This window comes from Rhinoderma darwinii, chromosome 4 (genome assembly GCF_050947455.1).
Source record: "Rhinoderma darwinii isolate aRhiDar2 chromosome 4, aRhiDar2.hap1, whole genome shotgun sequence".
Classification (NCBI taxonomy): Eukaryota; Metazoa; Chordata; class Amphibia; order Anura; family Rhinodermatidae; genus Rhinoderma; species Rhinoderma darwinii.
Window position 1 is genome coordinate 136,937,788 of NC_134690.1, and position 18,451 is coordinate 136,956,238.

Sequence of the window (18,451 nt, forward strand, 5' to 3'; positions counted from 1 at the left end):
ATTCCAGCAGCGATCAAAGCTGCAAGACTAAGTGTCCCCTAGTGGGACAAGTAAAAAAAGTAAAAAAAAAAGATTATAAAAATGTTTTAAAAAAAGTGTAAAAATAAAAGTTATAAGTGATATAAACATGAACTGCTTTTTTTTTCCTATAATAAGACTTTTATTATAGAAAAAAAATGAACACGTTAAAAAAGTACACATATTTGGTATCACTGCGTTCGTAACGACCCCAACTATAAAACTGTAATGTTATTTTTCCCGCACGATGAACACCCCAAAAAAAATCAATAAAAAAACTACGACAGAATCACAATTTTTTTGGTCACCACCCCTCCCAAAATAAAGAATAAAAAGTGATCAAAAAGTCGCATTTACCCAAAAATAGTACCAATAAAAACTTCTATCCGTCCCGCAAAAAACAAGTCCTTACACAGCTTTTTTTACTAAAAAATAAAAAAATTATGTCTCTCAGAATATGGTGACAGAATTTTTTTTAAAAATAAATACAGTGAAGGAAATAAGTATTTGATCCCTTGCTGATTTTGTAAGTTTGCCCACTGTCAAAGACTTGAACAGTCTAGAATTTTTAGGCTAGGTTAATTTTACCAGTGAGAGATAGATTATATTTAAAAAAAAACTGAAAATCACATAGTCAAAATTATATATATTTATTTGCATTGTGCACAGAGAAATAAGTATTTGATCCCCTATCAACCATTAAGAGTTCAGCCTCCTCCAGACCAGTTACACGCTCCAAATCAACTTGGTGCCTGCATTAAAGACAGCTGTCTTAAATGGTCACCTGTATAAAAGACTCCTGTCCACAGACTCAATGAATCAGTCTGACTCTAACCTCTACAACATGGGCAAGACCAAAGAGCTTTCTAAGGATGTCAGGGACAAAATCATAGACCTGCACAAGGCTGGAATGGGCTACAAAACCATAAGTAAGACGCTGGGTGAGAAGGAGACAACTGTTGGTGCAATAGTAAGAAAATGGAAGACATACAAAATGACTGTCAATCGACATCGATCTAGGGCTCCATGCAAAATCTCACCTCGTGGGGTATCCTTGATCCTGAGCAAGGTGAGAGCTCAGCCGAAAACTACACGGGGGGAACTTGTTAATGATCTCAAGGCAGCTGGGACCACCGTCACCAAGAAAACCATTGGTAACACATTACGCCGTAATGGATTAAAATCCTGCCGTGCCCGCAAGGTCCCCCTGCTCAAGAAGGCACATGTACAGGCCCATCTGAAGTTTGCAAATGAACATCTGGATGATTCTGAGAGTGATTGGGAGAAGGTGCTGTGGTCAGATGAGACTAAAATTGAACTTTTTTGGCATTAACTCAACTCGCCGTGTTTGAGGAAGAGAAATGCAGCCTATGACCCAAAGAACACCGTCCCCACTGTCAAGCATGGAGGTGGAAACATTATGTTTTGGGGGTGTTTCTCTGCTAAGGGCACAGGACTACTTCACAGCATCAATGGGAGAATGGATGGAGCCATGTACCGTCAAATCCTGAGTGACAACCTCCTTCCCTCCACCAGGACATTAAAAATGGCTCGTGGCTGGGTCTTCCAGCACGACAATGACCCGAAACATACAGCCAAGGCAACAAAGGAGTGGCTCAAAAAGAAGCACATTAAGGTCATGGAGTGGCCTAGCCAGTCTCCAGACCTTAATCCCATCGAAAACTTATGGAGGGAGCTGAAGATCCGAGTTGCCAAGCGACAGCCTCGAGATCTTAATGATTTACAGATGATCTGCAAAGAGGAGTGGGCCAAAATTCAATCTAACATGTGTGCAAACCTCATCATCAACTACAAAAAACGTCTGACTGCTGTGCTTGCCAACAAGGGTTTTGCCACCAAGTATTAAGTCTTGTATGCCAAAGGGATCAAATACTTATTTCTCTGTGCAAAATGCAAATAAATATATATAATTTTGACAATGTGATTTTCTGTTTTTTTAAAAAAATATAATCTATCTCTCACTGGTACAATTAACCTAGCCTAAAAATTCTAGACTGTTCATGTCTTTGACAGTGGGCAAACTTACAAAATCAGCAAGGGATCAAATACTTATTTCTTTCACTGTAAGTCATTTTATTGTGCAAACGCAAAAAAAAAGACCAAACCTATATAAATATGGTATGGCCGTAATCGTACAAACACGCAGAATAAAGTAAAAATGTCACTTATAGCGTACGGTGAGCGCCGCAAAAAGAAAACCTAAAAAACGGTGTCAGAATTCCTGTTTTTTGCTCAGGATTGCAAAAAAATAGAATAAAAAGTGATAAAAAAAAAAAACGCACGTACCCCAAAATGGTACCAATGAAAACGACAGATTGTCCCGCAACAAATAAGCCCTCACAGGGCTCCGGTGGTGAAAAAATAAAGTTCTGGCTTTCAAAATATAACGATGCAAAATGTTCAGAGTGTCCAAAAGTGGATAAGATCGGGCGCCATTTATCAGTGCGACACCGGCCACATATCTGCGGATTATTATTTATTTACTGCATTATTATATCCTATTATTATACCCTGATGTTCTCCGCACCGATTACATATGCCCCCAAATTATAAACTGAAATACCAGCAAAACCCCAAACAAAACTACTGCCAAGCAAAATCTGCGCTCCAAAAGCAAAATGGCGTCCCTCCCTTCTGACCCATGCAGCGTGCCCAAGCAGCAGTTTGCGCCCACACATATATGGCGTCGCCATACCCGAGAGAACCCGCTTAACGATTTATGAGGTATTTGTCTTCTGTGGCACAAACTGGGCACAACATATTATGCACTAAAATGGCATATCAGTGGAAAATTGCAATTTTCACTTTAAACCATCCGCTGCGCATTAACCCCTTTGCGCACTATGACTTAATTGCCCGTCATGGTGCGGCGGTTGATGTATGGAGCGGGCTCACGTGCTGAGCCCGCTCCATACGCTGCGGGTGTCGGCTGTGTATTACAGCAGCCCCCCTCGGTACTAACGGACAGGTACAGCGATCGCTCTGTTACAGAAGCCTGTAAGAATAACAATATACTGCAATACATTAGTATTGCAGTGTATTGTACCAGTGATCCAATGATCGCTGGATCAGGTCCCCTAAGGGGATTGATTAATAAAATGTGTAGAAGAATTATAGTTATTAGTAGTGAGAATTTTTTTTTTTAAAGTTAAAAAAACAAAACACCTTTTCGCATTTTTCTTCTAAAGTAATGTAAAAAAATGAACAAAATTGGTATCGCTACGTCCGTAAAAGTCCGAACTATTACAATATACCATTATTTAATTTGCACAGTGCACACCTTAAAAAAAATTATAATTGAAACCGCCAAAATCGCAGTTTTTTTTTTTTGTCACCTTCGCTCTAAAAAAAAAATTTAATACAACTTTTGAATCAATTTTTATGTACCAAAAAATGGTACCAATAAAAACTGCAGCTCCTCTCGCAAGAAATAAGCCCTCACACCGCTCTATTGATGGAAAAATAAAAAAGTTATGGCTCTTGGAAAGCGGGGAGTGAAAATCTAAAATATGAAAGCAAAAAATGGATCAGTCCTCAAAGGGTTAATAAATTTCTAATGAAAAAACGTATGACCACATGTGGGGTATTTCCGTACTCGGGAGAAATTGCTTTATAAAAAATGGTTGTTTTTTTCCTCCTTTATCCCTTATGAAAATGAGAAAATGCAACATTTTAGTGGAAAAAATTTTGATATTAATTTTCGCGCCCTAATTCTAATAAACTCTGCAAAGACCCGTGGGGTGTAAATGCTCACTATACCCCTAGAAAAATTCCTTGAAGGTTTTTCCAAAATGGGGTCACTATTGGGGGGTTTCCACTGTTTTGGTCCCTCCAGTGCATTGCAAATGCGACATGGCACCGAAAACCATTCCAGCAAAATCATAAATCCAAATGGCGCTCCTTCCCTTCTGAGCCCTGCTGTGGGTCCAAACAGCAGTTTATTACCACATAGGGGGTATTGTCGTAATCGGGAGACATTGCTTTACAAATGTTGGGGTGCATTTTCTTCGTTATTCCTTGTAAATAATAAAAATGTCTATGTTGTTTCAGAAAAAAAGTAAATTTTAATTTTTACAGACTAATTCCAATATATTTAGCGAAAAACCTGTGTGGTCAAAATGCTAACTATACCCCTAGATAAATACCTTAAGGGGTCTAGTTTTCGAAATGGGGTCGTTTATGGGGAGTTTCTATCGTTCTGGCAGCTCAAAGCCTCTCCAAATGTACAGTGGGGTCTAAAACATTTTCAAGCAAAATATGAGTCCTGAAAGCCTCCGGGTGTTCCCTTCCTTTGGGGCCCTGCCGTGTGTCCAAACAACGCATTAGGGCCACAATGTGGGTATTTTTGAAAACAGGAGAAACAGGGTGATAGATTTTGTGGTGTGTTTCTTCATTCTCATGGTCGCTTTACAAAGAAATTGGTCTTCAAACTGATACTTTTAAGAAAAAAAGTGAATTTTTTTTTTCACCTGCTATGTATTAAATGTAACAAAAAACTGTGGGGTCAAAATACTTACTATACCCCTAGGTAAATACCTTAAGGGGTCTAGTTTTCTAAATGGGGTCATTTGTGGGGGTTTCCATCACTCTGGGACCTATGAGCCTCTGAAAACCTGGCTTGGTGCAGGAAAACAAAATGTACTTCAAAATGTTTAAAATTATTATTCAATTTGTAAATCCTCTAAATTGCTGAAAATTTATTTTATTTTTTCAAAAGTGCTGCCAAAATAGAGTAAAGAGATGGAAATATATATTTAATTAAAAAAATTGTACAGTATGTGTGTACATATGTGACATATTGCAGTTAAAAATAGGGAAAAATGGTAATTTTTACAAAATTTCTTCCATTTTTTCTATTTTTTAATTAATTTCCGCAAATTGTATCAGTCTATTTTTACCACTAAAATAAAGTACAACATGTGACGAAAAAACAATGTCAGAATTACTTGGATATTCAAAACTTTCACAGAGTTATTCTCTGATAAAGTCACACATACCAGATTTGACAAATCTGGCTTGGTCATTAAGGTACAAACATGCCCGGTCATTAAGGGGTTAACATATCCTATGCTCTCTGATTTCATCTGTACCTGTTTTTTTTCTAAGCTTATGTACAGTAACAGTGATATCCATAGGCTCACACAGTAGTGTGAATAAAGCCTAAACTTGTAGGAAAACACAGGATTGAAAGTTAACTTACTTTATCTATGAATCCTAATATTTCTGTTGTCTATTTGATGCTATCCTTGCAGCTGCAGATCATAAAACAGACTATTGCATATATATATATATATTACAATTATAGTTACCTAGGACTGCCAGGTCCTGTGTGACCAGATTGCAGCTGCTCAGAAGGAGGCTTTGTAGAGCTGTTGCACTTTTCAGAGTTTCAGAAAGCAGTTTCAGATTTCCTCCAACACATTTATTCCAGGAAAGGTCCAGCATCTGTAGGTCCATTAGGTAATGTGAGGCTTCAGCTAGGGATACATCTTATAGTTACTTGCGCTGTAAAAATCACCTGTCTGTTGTGTCATTTAACATATATCGCACTGTGCACTGAGAGGGGTTCCGGGTGACCAGCACTTTTCGAAAAATTCACCTTGTCGGTGTTTCACAAAAGTTGATTTAATATGATGGAGCTGTATTTACCACATATAAGACAATGGAGACAGAAATTCACGGATCTTTATTCCAGCATTTCAGCCTCTATTGAATTACTTGCAGCAAACATGGCCCTTTAAAAGTCTCCAGACTACCTTTGTGTATTAATTGATAGTAATATTCCTATTACCATATATTTAATAGTCATTCACTAGAAGGACACTGCCCATTCTGTATCTATAAGGTTTTATAGGGTGATAAATTGCCAATGTAAAAAATATTTTTGGATGTAATATTTCGATATAAATCCTTACCCAGTCCTGCAAAGGATTCTTTCATTAATGCGCAATTGCTGATATTCACGAATTTCAATTTAGGCAAAAAACGGAGTCGACTGAAAAGATGCTCAGGAGAGAGTCCTATGCTTTTATTTGATGATATATCCAAAGTTTGAAGGTTGGATAGGAGTGGTATGACCTGGGCTACAAAATAAAAGGACAACATTATCATACAAATTCCCAAAGCTTCACTGCTATATCTGTGTCTCTTCTGTCATGATTCCCCCATTTAACTGCCCTATAGGTAACTTTACTCACACAGATTGGCTGAGCGTAGATGTTACTGCAATAAGGAGGGGGGATAATCTAATCCCTGAGGGAACAAAGGGTCATTGAAATCCAACATACCGATTTTAGCTGGCCATACAGATTAAATTAATGTTGTTAGGATCCACTGACAATTTTATGTGTGCGGGAGCAGCCTGATGCCCCCAACTTTTGGTGTTGGGAAAAATAAGTATTGAGCCTGTTGATTTCATAATGCCCAACCCTTTGTTCCCTTCCAATATAAACTCTGTCATATGTGTCTGGCAACGGATTATCTACCTCTCCCTATGGTGTTAAACAAGCACACTCAGCCGAATTGAGTATCCATGTTTATTAAAGGGTTGAGGGAGTTAGCTGTTGGTAAAGCGATCTGTCATTCAACAGCTATATTATATGTATGGCCATCTTATTTCCCCCAACGGAAGACATCGGGGAACAGTCAGACTGCCCCATACGCATTAATTTGTTATTAGATCCCTAAAAAAATCATTTATCTAGTGTGATTGGCCAGATTTAGGACCTGTGCCCATCATGTTTTTGCCCTAAATTTAGCATGTACGTCAGGAAAGATTTCGACATACATGCTAAACGTATTCATGGTGCTCCATTAGCGCGAGCTTACAAGAGTGTCCTTTTGGCCCCCGTCGGGATGGTATACTTTGATATACCGTTTTTTGCAGAAAGAAATAACGTAGTAGACTACGCTATTCCATCTTGAGGGATCCCGCAAGAAAACGGATACTGTGCGTTATACTCTTTTTTAACATAGGAGCCTATCTTTTATGGATGCCACTGTATGGCATCTGTCAGAAGTATACGTTAATCTTATAACTTGTGGAGCTTCCCCAGAGCCAGAGTCCCCAGAAGAGCATCAGGTAACACTCGGCTCGGGGAGTCTGACCCTGGGGAAGTCCCTGACGTCACTGTCCACACATGGCGAGTGATGTTAGGGGCTTTCAACTATTATTGTCCCTGGCCAGAGCATCGGTAGCACTCTGGCTGGGGACTGTGGGACTGGAGAAGCCCCTGATGTCACTGTCTATAAGTAAGTTTGTAAGGAATGAATGACTCTCAGTGAACTACCAGTGTACAGCTGCTCCGTAATAATCTAAAATGTTACTGCTTGCAGCTCATTCATTGGGCCCATTTTTACATGGATTTCCTCAGGATACTATAGTTCTTCCTACTCAAGGCAAAAAAATACTTATGCTCACTGACTTCCTTTGAAAATGACCCATGTGTGTGTGATTCATGGAACCATTTTTTTAAACACTTGATGAAAGATTGTTTTTTTGGTGGTTTAAAAAGTGGTTCCCAAGGATTTGATGGATGTTTATCAGCCTGATCCTCACAGCTGGCGTCATTGCTACCGAGCAATGGATTTTTTGGGAGTGGTGCGCTAGACAGCAACGACCTGTGTAAATGTCACTATAAGGGTATGCTCACACGCTTAACAAAATGCGGCTGAAAATATGGAGCTGTTTTCATGGAAAAACAGTTCCTGATTTTCAGCCGTTTTTAATCAAACTAGCGTTTTTCGCAGCGTTTTTTATGGCCGTTTCTGTAGCTGTTTCTCTATTAAGTCAATGAAAAACGGCTCCAAAAATGGTTCGAGAAGTGACATGCACTTCTTTTCATGAGGCGCATTTTTACGCGCCGGTTTTTGAAAATGAAGCGTAAAAAAGCGCCCCGTCGGAACAGAACGCCATATTTCCCATTAAAAACACTGGGCAGATGTTTGTGGGCGTTCTGCTTCTGATTTTTCAGCTGTTTTTCAGGACATTTATGGCCCGAAAAATGGCTGAAAATAGCCAGTGTGAACATACCCTTATAATAATAATAATATTTACACCACCATGATACATAACCAACAATATTGTTTTATCGTTTCTGACTGATCTTTTTTACCATTATCTGGCCAATTATCATCAGTCGCTCAGAAACAAGGTATTATGACTATAAGGGTATATTCACACGCTAAACTAAAAATGGCTGAAAATACGGAGCTATTTTCAAGGGATTTGCAGCCATTTTTTAAGCAACTTGCGTTTTTTTGCTGCGTTTTTTTTACGTCTGTTTTTGGAGCTGTTTTTCCATTGAGTCAATGAAAAACAGCTGAAGAAGTGACATGCACTTCTTTTTTAAGGGGAGGTTTTTTTTACACGCCGTTTGTAAAAACGGCGTGTAAACAAACGCCCCGTGGAAACGAAATGCCGTTTTTCCCATTGAAATCAAAGGGCAGATGTTTGGAAGCGTTCAGCCCCCACAGTTTTAGCAATTTTTCGTGGCGTTTACAGCCCGAAAAACGTCTGAAAATAAGTCGTGTGAACATACCCTAACTGTCCAGTGTAAACGGGCCTAAAAGTAGAAAAATTCTGATTGTGAGCTATACTTGGGACAGGCACTGATGTAAATGTGTTCTCTGCTTGTGCTGTCTTTTTAATAATTTATAATAATTCAGCCCAAATGTCACGCTCTGTGGAATATCCTTACTATTGGCCTCTATAAAATGTGCCTTCCATTTAATATAAAAGGGAAATTCAGGCATGGCATACTGTACCATGAGCAGTATCTACTTATTTTATTTCAATAATTGATTTTCATTTCTTTTTAAGATATTACAGATAGTTGTCCTAGGAAATATGCTAGACACTCATCTAGGAGGGTAACATTTTTAGAGTGAGTACCCTGTCTCCTTTGTATCTGTATTCAGTATTGGTGTCATTGCCTTACGGCACCTATGAGCTTCAATAGGTGCCTGTCGGAAGAATGCCTGGAATTGTTAATATATATACAGTATATAAATTTATTATATTACTTAGTGTGGTAACATCGTCTCTGGAAAGGCAGCATTGATGAATATCTAGTAATTCCAGTTGTTTGAAGGCTGTCAGACGTGCTGCAGCCTCACAGAATCCACCCCCGGTTGCCTTATTGCACGATAGATCCAGTTTTCGTAAATAAGGCCAATACTGGAAGGCAGAACCTTAAGGAAAAGGAAAAAAAAAATCTTCATTTACATTTCACAAATATCATAACATCGACTTTAAAAGTAACAACCAAACCCATAAGCTTTCAAAAGGGGTTTCAAAGGTTATTAAAAAGAAGGCTAATTTTAAAGTAGATCTTCCACTAATCCAGCCCATCTATGGAAGAGATATGCATACATTGAATTTATTGTCCTACTTTATCCGGAACAGACTAATTGTACAGAAGCACACTTCTACAGAACTCCTTTACAGCCAGGTTCTCACAGGGCAGTTTGGTGGAATTCTTTTAACTAGATACAGCAGTGGAAACTAAAGGGAGCATAATATAATAAATAATAAAAACAAACAAAGAAATAACTACTGCAGATTTTTTTTCACGAAGTAGAAGTTATACAGTGAACTTACTTATGAGTGTGGTGTATTGATGAGGAGAGCGCTGCACCCGCATCCGCCTCCCACCCGCCTCCCTGCTGTATGGCTGCCACCTCTGTGTAGTGTGTATAGCGAGGTGGCAGTTACCTCATAGATTCTCCTAAGGTATGTTGTTCATTGTGCCATATGAATGCAAATACTTCAGTGGAGTTAACAGCTGGTGACATGTATACAGATGGCATTGTGTCAGTATCAGAATACCTGTCGTTCACTGCCCCCTTAGACCCGCACTAGGCATAACACACCAACAGTTTTGCCTGGATTATTTGACAACATATCTGTGTCCCAGTGGTTGGGGGACCACACAGAACAGCATTGCGGACTGCAGGCTAGGCGCCCCTGATTTAAGAGTACTTAAAGCCGATCTGTCACTTACAATACGGAAATAAGTACTGGTCCATTATGTCTCTATACCAAATGGTATAAAAAATAAATAAATACTGGGTCATTTTCTAATAACCCCATAAAAAGAAGAATACAGATTTATTGTTCCGCTGTATTCATGAGGAAAGTCCTGCTCCTGCTCCTTTCCATGCTACATGATGGCCGCCTTCACTTACTTTGTATAGGAAGGCGGAAACTCAGTGGGGTGGGCAGTGGAGGTGGCAGCAGTCTCCTCATGAATATATTGGACCCATAAGCAAGTCTGTTGTATTTCTTCAATATTAATAACTTTAAAAAAAAAGCTGCATTTTTTTTGTGGTGTTTGACACATCATATACTGTGTATAGACAGAGTTTTATGAGATGGAGGCTTGAGGGAGACATCAGGGGAAATTTATGAAGCCCCCTACATGTTTTTTGTGCGAAAAGTTTACGACTTTTCTATTTTTCCATCACTTTGGCCATTTTTAATAAAGTGCATGGGGCCTAGCAAAGTAAGCGTAAGATATAGCGGAAATCTGCCTTGGCTCGTAGCTGGTGTACTTTTGACCCTGGCGCTCGAGTGGCCAGAGATGTGCCTAATTTATTAAAAAAATTAGGCGCATCTTACTCCAAATTTTTAGATTAATACTGGTGTATGAAACAACAGTTTTAATAAATTCCTCCCATTGTGTAGCAAAATAATATAGATTTTATTATAGATCAGAAAGAAGTGATTGAAACAATGGTGAGGAGATGTAGTTACTGACTCAGATAACTGAGGCTATCCTGCCGTAGGCCAGTAGAGCGCAGTTTTAAAACGCACAAACATGAGCAGTTTTTCAATTCTTCAATGAGGTTCTTCATTGCACTTCCAAGCTCTTTGTTTTCGGAAAGCTCCAAAACTTCCATTCTTGATATCTTGCTAAAAGCCTGTGCTAAAATATGAAAAACAAAACTTATTCACACAAAGTAGTCATATCTACACATTGCAAAAACATTGGTGAGGCGATGTTTCTTCCACATTGCCGCACTATAAAAAGATAAAAGATGTATACTTATACTCCCTGCTCCTGCACTGTGAACCTGTTCCCAACATCTCAAGCCAAATGTCGGGGCAGAAGTACTGATAACATACTACACTTACCATCACCCCTGTAATATAGAGAGTGAACATACTGGTCTCCACAAGAGAGTGGGAATCCGGTAGGGTCATCTCTGGCAATGGAGTCTGTTGCTAGGTCTTTTGGCACAGAGATTATTCTTTAGGGAACATAAGGGACTCCATAATAAATTATTACAATGGTAACTCTAGTTCACATTTCTTTAGTTGTAGCTGTTTTTGGGACAATGCAATGACAACCAATATGGCCACCATCAAAGCTCCCAGATGGGCTGTCACCACCCGCTCCTGTGTTGCTGCATAGATAGATAGATAGATAGATAGATAGATAGATAGATAGATAGATAGATAGATGGGCGAAAAAAAGCTACTTTATTAGCCCTGGTACGACGTTTCAGCTCCACACACTAGAGCCTTTTCACAAGCTTGAGAAAGGCTCTAGTGCAGGGGTCTCAAACTCGGCCGGGTAAGTGGGCCGCATATAGAAAAAATGGGAAGTTGACGGCCGCATTACTTTAAATTTGATACAATACCAAATTATTGTTAATCAATTAGTTATTTGAACTACTATAACACTATATTACTAGAATAATAATACTACATTACTATAATAATACCGCTAGGTTTAAAATTTGAGATATTTCTCCACGTGCTTATTTCAACAATCCAGCTTTCCAGTTTAAGTGTCGCTAAATGCAGTCTGGCGGCTCAGTTAGCTCAGTTTAGATAGTGCCGCAGTGCCCTCTGTGGATGCTGCCGCAGTACCCTCTGTGGATAATGCAACACACCCCTAGATAAGGCGACAGTGCCCTCTGTAGATAAGGCCACAGTGCCCTCTGTAGATAAGGCCACAGTGCCCTCTGTAGATAAGGCCACAGTGCCCTCTGTAGATAAGGCCACAGTGCCCTCTGTAGATAAGGCTACAGTGCCCTCTGTAGATAATGCAACACACCCCTAGATAATGCCAGTGTCCTCTTCAGATACTGTCACACACCCACTTGTAGATAACGCCACAGTGCCCTCTGTAGAGGCTGCCACAGTGCCCTCTGTAGAGGCTGCCAAAGTGCCCTCTGTAGAGGCTGCCAAAGTGCCCTCTGTAGAGGCTGCCAAAGTGCCCTCTGTAGAGGCTGCCCCAGTGCCCTCTGTAGAGGCTGCCCCAGTGCCCTCTGTAGAGGCTGCCCCAGTGCCCTCTGTAGAGGCTGCCCCAGTGATGTCAGGGGCTTGCCTAGAGCTGGAGTCCCAGGCAGAGCGCTAGTAGGCTCTTCCTGGGACTCCAGCTGTGCTCCTGACATCACTGGGACTCCTGCTCTGGGGAAGACCCTGACACACTGTCCAGTGGCGTAGCTATAGGGGTCGCAGCGGTCGCAGTTGCGACCGGGCCCGTAAGCCAGGGGGGCCCGCAGGCCCCCCTCGCCACACTAACGCTGACTGCAGGGCCGGGCAGCCTATCTGGCAAATGCCAGATGCCGGTGTATGTAGTGGGCTGCTGCTGCCCGCCCACCTCTTTATCCCCAGCGGCGGGCCCTGCCCTGTAGTGTGACACATTTCCCCTCCCTGAGCAGCGCACAGCCCACTTGCTGGACGCTACACTACGCAGCCTGCTGCAGTCCAGCCAATTAGTGTGGGTCATACTGATTGGCTGGGCTGCACTAGGCTGTGTACTACAGCAGCCAGCATGTAGACTGTGCACTGCATAGGGGGGAATTGTCGTGGTTCTAGCAGCAGCAGGAGGTGCCTCATGAGTTGTCGACTGACCTTTTCCACTCCCCCTCCCCCGGCCCCATCATATTACATCTTGTACCTGCTCTGCATAAGTAGGTATGTCCAGCCACCCGCCCACATTCATCCTCGGGGGACAGAGTGCCGGCTACATCATGGCTCACAGAGCTGAGCAGAGACATAGTCAGTCTCAAAGGTAAGAGCCAGGCAGCACTGCAGCAGCTTATAAGAAAAAAGTGTGTCCCCAGTACTTTGCAAAGAAACTACTGTCTGTTATGCCCTTCCCCTGCATGGGGAACTATAACTCTAATCCAATCATGTGTGATACTGTCTGCTGAGCTACTGTATCTAATCCTATCATGTGTAATACTGTCTGCTGAGCCAATGTATCTAATCCTATCATGTGTAATACTGTCTGCTGAGCCAATGTATCTAATCCTATCATGTGTGAACTGTCTTCTGAGCCACTGTATCTAATCATATCATGTGTGATACTGTCTGCTGAGCCACTGTATCTAATCCTATCATGTGTGATACTGTCTGCTGGGCCACTGTATCTAATCCTATCATGTGTGATACTGCCTTCTGAGCCACTGTATCTAATCCTATCATGTGTGATACTGTCTGCTGAGCCACTGTATCTAATCCTATCCATAGTTTATAGGGTCGTAGTGCTATAGATATGCTATGCTGTCTCATATACACACTTTTTTTTGGGCGGACACATATGTATTGGGGCTATTTCCCCTGACATTTTAAGCCCTGAGGGTATGTTCACACGGCAGCGTCTGTTACGGCTGAAATTACGGTGCTGTTTTCAGGAGAAAACAGCACGGTAATTTCAACCATAATGGCATGTGCAGGCGTCTTTCGCTGCGTCCATTACGGACGTAATTGGAGCTGTTTTTCTATGGAGTCCATGGAAAACGGCTCCATTTACGTATGAAGAAGTGACAGGCACTTCTTTGACGCGGGCGTCTTTTTTACGCGCCGCCTTTTGACAGCGGCGCGTAAAAAAAAATGACAGTCGGCACAGAACATCGTAAGACCCATTCAAATGAATGGGCAGATGTTTGCCAACGCTTTTGAGCCGCATTTTCGGACGTAATTCAATGCTAAAACGCCCGAATTACGTCCGTAAATAGGGTGTGTGAACCCAGCCTTAGTGACGCTCCCGTCTGTTAGTGTTGCATTGTTGGGTCACTTAGGAGACCCAGCGATGCAGCTGAAAGCTGCGGACCGTCGGCCATGAGAAGTTTGCAGGGGGGGGGGCCAGTAAGAATTTTTGCATCGGGGCCCATGAGCCTTTAGCTACGCCCCTGACACTGTCCATATATGGGCAGCGATGTCAGGGAATTCCACAGAGTCCCGGAGCAGAGGCGACACCAGCGCTCTGCTCGGGACTCCGGCTCTGGGGAAGCCCCAGACATCGCTGTTCATATGTGGACAGCGATGTCAGGGAATTCCACAGAGTCCCGGAGCAGAGCCGACACCAGCGCTCTGCTCGGGACTCCGGCTCTGGGGAAGCCCCAGACATCGCTGTTCATATGTGGACAGCGATGTCAGGGAATTCCACAGAGTCCAGGAGCAGAGCCGACACCAGCGCTCTGCTCCGCTCTGGGCAAGACCCTGACACACTGTCCATATATGGGCAGCGATGTCAGGGAATTCCACAGAGTCCCGGAGCAGAGCCGACACCAGCGCTCTGCTCGGGACTCCGGCTCTGGGGAAGCCCCAGACATCGCTGTTCATATGTGGACAGCGATGTCAGGGAATTCCAGAGTCTCGGAGCAGAGCCGATACTAGCGGCTCTGTGTCCCGCGGGCCGCAGATGACAGCCCCAGGGGACCCGCGGGCCGCGTGCTAGAGACCCCTGCTCTAGTGTGTGGAGCTGAAATGTTGCACCAGGGCTAATAAAAGCTCTTTATTTTTCACCAAACATTGGGAGTGCTGCCTATTTTTGTATCTCTAGACAGATGATAGATAGATCTTTTTTACCTAGTAAATCGCCGTCCTCAGCTTTAAGGCTGCACTCTGTTAAATTTAATGACTTTAATTCACAATTGCTTGAGAAGTGCTGTGTGAGTCTTGATAAGGCTCCTCCAAGATTATTGTTCCATGATAAATCCAGTACTTGCAAATTAGGAATATGCTGAAGTGCTTCTCCTGTGTGGAGGAGAAAATTAGTGGTATCATCCATGAAGAATATTTTTACTGTCATCATACATTACATATAACTGATAAGTTATTATAGCAAACATTACCAGAGAATATTTAGTCTTACTAATACACCTGTACTATCAACATTCCTTCTACAGTCATTGTAACAGTACGTGACCATCAGGAATAATTTATACATAGAATTACACTATATCTGTAGCATGTGAGAAAGCCTATTGTTCGTTAATATAATTAGGGCATGACCACACGTGGCGGAATTGCTCTGGAAATCCGCAGCGTACACTTTTCTCCATTGCCTTCCACAGCTTTTTAGTTGGGTTCGTTTACACGTTGCGGACAATTCCGCTGCGGAGCATAGGCTGCGGTGCGGAATTTGGTGTCCGCAGCATACACTGACTGTTGCGGACGTGTAGCGGACTTGTTGCGGACTCATTGCGGAATTTCTCCATTGACTTCAATGGAGAGTCAAAATTCCGTAATGAAGTCCGCAGATGTTATGTGTGCATATTGGTTTTACTAACATGACATTTCTTCATTCTGGCTGGACCTATGTATTTCTAGGTCTACAGCCAGACTGAGGAAGTCAATGGGGCTCCCGTAATTACGGGTGGCTACGTGTGTGCACCCGTAATTACGGGTGACTACGTGTGTGCACCCGTAATTACGGGTGACTACGTGTGTGCACCCGTAATTACGGGAGCGTTGCTAGGCGACGTCAGTAAATAGTCACTGTCCAGGGTGCTGAAAGAGTTAAGCGATCGGCAGTAACTGTTTCAGCACCCTGGACAGTGACTTCCGATCACAATATACATCAACCTGTAAAAAAAATAGAAGTTCCTACTTACCGAGAACTCCCTGCTTCTTCCTCCAGTCCGGCCTCCCGGGATGACGTTTCAGTGCAAGTGACGGCTGCAGCCAATCACAGGCTGCAGCGGTCACATGGACTCCCGCATCATCCAGGGAGGTCGGGCTGGATGGCGAAAGAGGGACGCGTCACCAAGAAAACGGGCGTGTAAGTATGAATTTCTTTTTTACTTTCTTTTTTAATTTTACTAGGGAAAGGGCTGTCCCTTCTCTCTATTCTGCACTGATAGAGAGAAGGGAAGCCCTCTTCCCCTCAATACGCAACAGCTAGTCCGCATCAATTTAATGCCCATTTTAGGCAAAGCCGCAACAGAATCTGCAACGCAGATTCTGTGCGGCATTGATGCGGACAGTGGCGGAAGAACTCCGCCACGTCTGGGCATACCCTTAATGTGTAAACCATGCACCAGTCTAACAGCAGAACTTCTCCATGACATGTCATTTACAGACAATTTTTCCCTAAAAAAACAAAACAGTAAATATTGGCCTCATGGTTGTATGGAGCTGTAATAGGGCACCATACAGCTGCATATAAGGACTGTATCTATGTATGCCTCCAATTTTATGAGAAAGACATAAAGAGGTTTTTTTTAAATGTATTCAATACATACAAATCCGTCAGAAAAAATTGTGGTATGCTTCAATGTATACTCTATTATAGAGGTATATCCAACACACTTGGTGGAGCACTATATGGTGGCACAAAGAGTCTCCGCGTCTTTAGCCTTGCTCACAAAGGACAGTTTTGGCACAGTTAATGATCCTTTTTTTTTTTTAATCCAAAACCTAGAGCCTGGATTTTAAAGAGAGGAAAGTATAAAGGATAAAGTTCTCTTTTTGGATTCACTCATGGTTTTTTCGAAAATAAAATGTTCAAATACTGCACAAAACTGCACTGTGTAAACAAGGCCTATGAGTTTAACTTTTCTGCCAAATTGTTAAACATTGGCAGAAATTCTGTCCACCATAGTATCTTCGATAGGGGTCATCGCCTAGCTTTCCCAGACTCTTGAATATCAAATTTGCTTAGTTATGTCGTGATTTAACTGTAGGTCCCACATTGCTTTCATAGACAGATTGCCCAATCAAAAACAACCGTTTCCAGGAACCTTGTAATCTAAGTTCGCATGATGCAGTTATGGTGCGGCAGACACATCACGAGACGCTGTGTGTACATTTGTGCGTTTATTGCTATGGTTTGCGGTCCAAACCATAATTGCAGTAAAATTGCAACAAAACAATATATTTACCTGTAGTTCACCATGGTGCGGCTCTCTGCGGCACCATTTCTGCTCTATGTGAATATACTTTCAGGACTCATGCATATAGCTGTATTATATCTCCATTCAACCTTCGAGGATTCTATAGGCATTACTGTGTACTCTTATGCCCCTGATTTCATACAGAATCCTACAAAAAAAATGATGCCATGTTCTATCGGATGCTGTATTACAAAGCTAATTTCCCTTAGAAGGGGAGAATAGCCCCGTAATTCGATGCCGAATGGAGGCAACACACGGCGGCACACAAAGTACCTATGGCTTTGAAGTGTGCATGAGGTCTTAGTGACAACAGCTGTCCCAGTTTTCTTTAAAGCTAATATATCTAAAATACTTTTATCTTTACATTGTAACTTGTGGAATGTTTTTCTCAGTTTCACATTCTCATTCTCATACTTGTACTTTCATATTTTCAATGATCTGGGTTTCAGCATATTCAATATACTGTATTTCCATTTCCAGCCAAAGTAAATTGACAAGTAGAACACAGCTCCAAGTAATCCAATCATATATTTATTTTTAGGGAGGCTATTGGAACGTGTTGAATATTCTGAGTAATGAAAATGATGCGTCTCCCACGCCTTGAATGTAAACATACAGTATGCATATGGAGAGCACAGCAATAGGGATTCTCCCTGTCCTTTTATTTTTTCATAAGGGATTATTATTATTATTATTATTATTATTATACGAACAAAACATGCAATAGTCTTTACAGTATTTACTTCGAAGTTGCTAAAAGATTTTGCTACCTATAGGAAAAACTGGTACAGATCAAAAAGATTTCAAGATATCCATATTGCTGGAGTCAGGGCCAGCCTTAGGTTGGATGGCGCCCTGTGCGGGACTCTCTATTGCTGCCCTCCACAAACCAAAGATTAACCACATATATAGACACGCACATACTGAAACATATATACAGCACATAAATATTTAGACAAACAGGCATATATATATATATATATATGTATATATACACACACATATATACACACACATTCTGGAATATATACATACAGGTAGATATATAGACATACAGATACATATATATATATATATATATATATATATATATATATATATATATACATACACTAGTCCTCAATGAATTAGAATATCATCAAAAATGCAATTTATTTCAGTAATTCAATTCGAAAAATGAAACTCATGTATTATATAGATTTATTACACACAGAGTGATCTATTTCCAGCCTTCAGCTCGTCTGCATTGTTGGGTCTGGTGTCTCATCTTCCT

The 18,451-nt window shown here is 41.5% G+C and overlaps 1 protein-coding gene across 1 annotated transcript in view; it reads right to left on the reverse strand.

Annotated features, from left to right (window-relative positions):
• LRRC31 (leucine rich repeat containing 31) overlaps window positions 1–18,451 on the reverse strand; it is a 48,577-nt gene that overhangs the window by 14,610 nt on the left and 15,516 nt on the right. The window contains exons 5-9 of the mRNA XM_075863658.1: window positions 14,870–15,037; window positions 10,800–10,967; window positions 9,064–9,231; window positions 5,955–6,122; window positions 5,349–5,516 (exon numbers count right to left, since the gene is read on the reverse strand). Of these exons, the coding sequence (XP_075719773.1) occupies window positions 5,349–5,516; window positions 5,955–6,122; window positions 9,064–9,231; window positions 10,800–10,967; window positions 14,870–15,037 (840 nt within the window). The remainder of the gene's footprint in view (window positions 1–5,348; window positions 5,517–5,954; window positions 6,123–9,063; window positions 9,232–10,799; window positions 10,968–14,869; window positions 15,038–18,451) is intronic.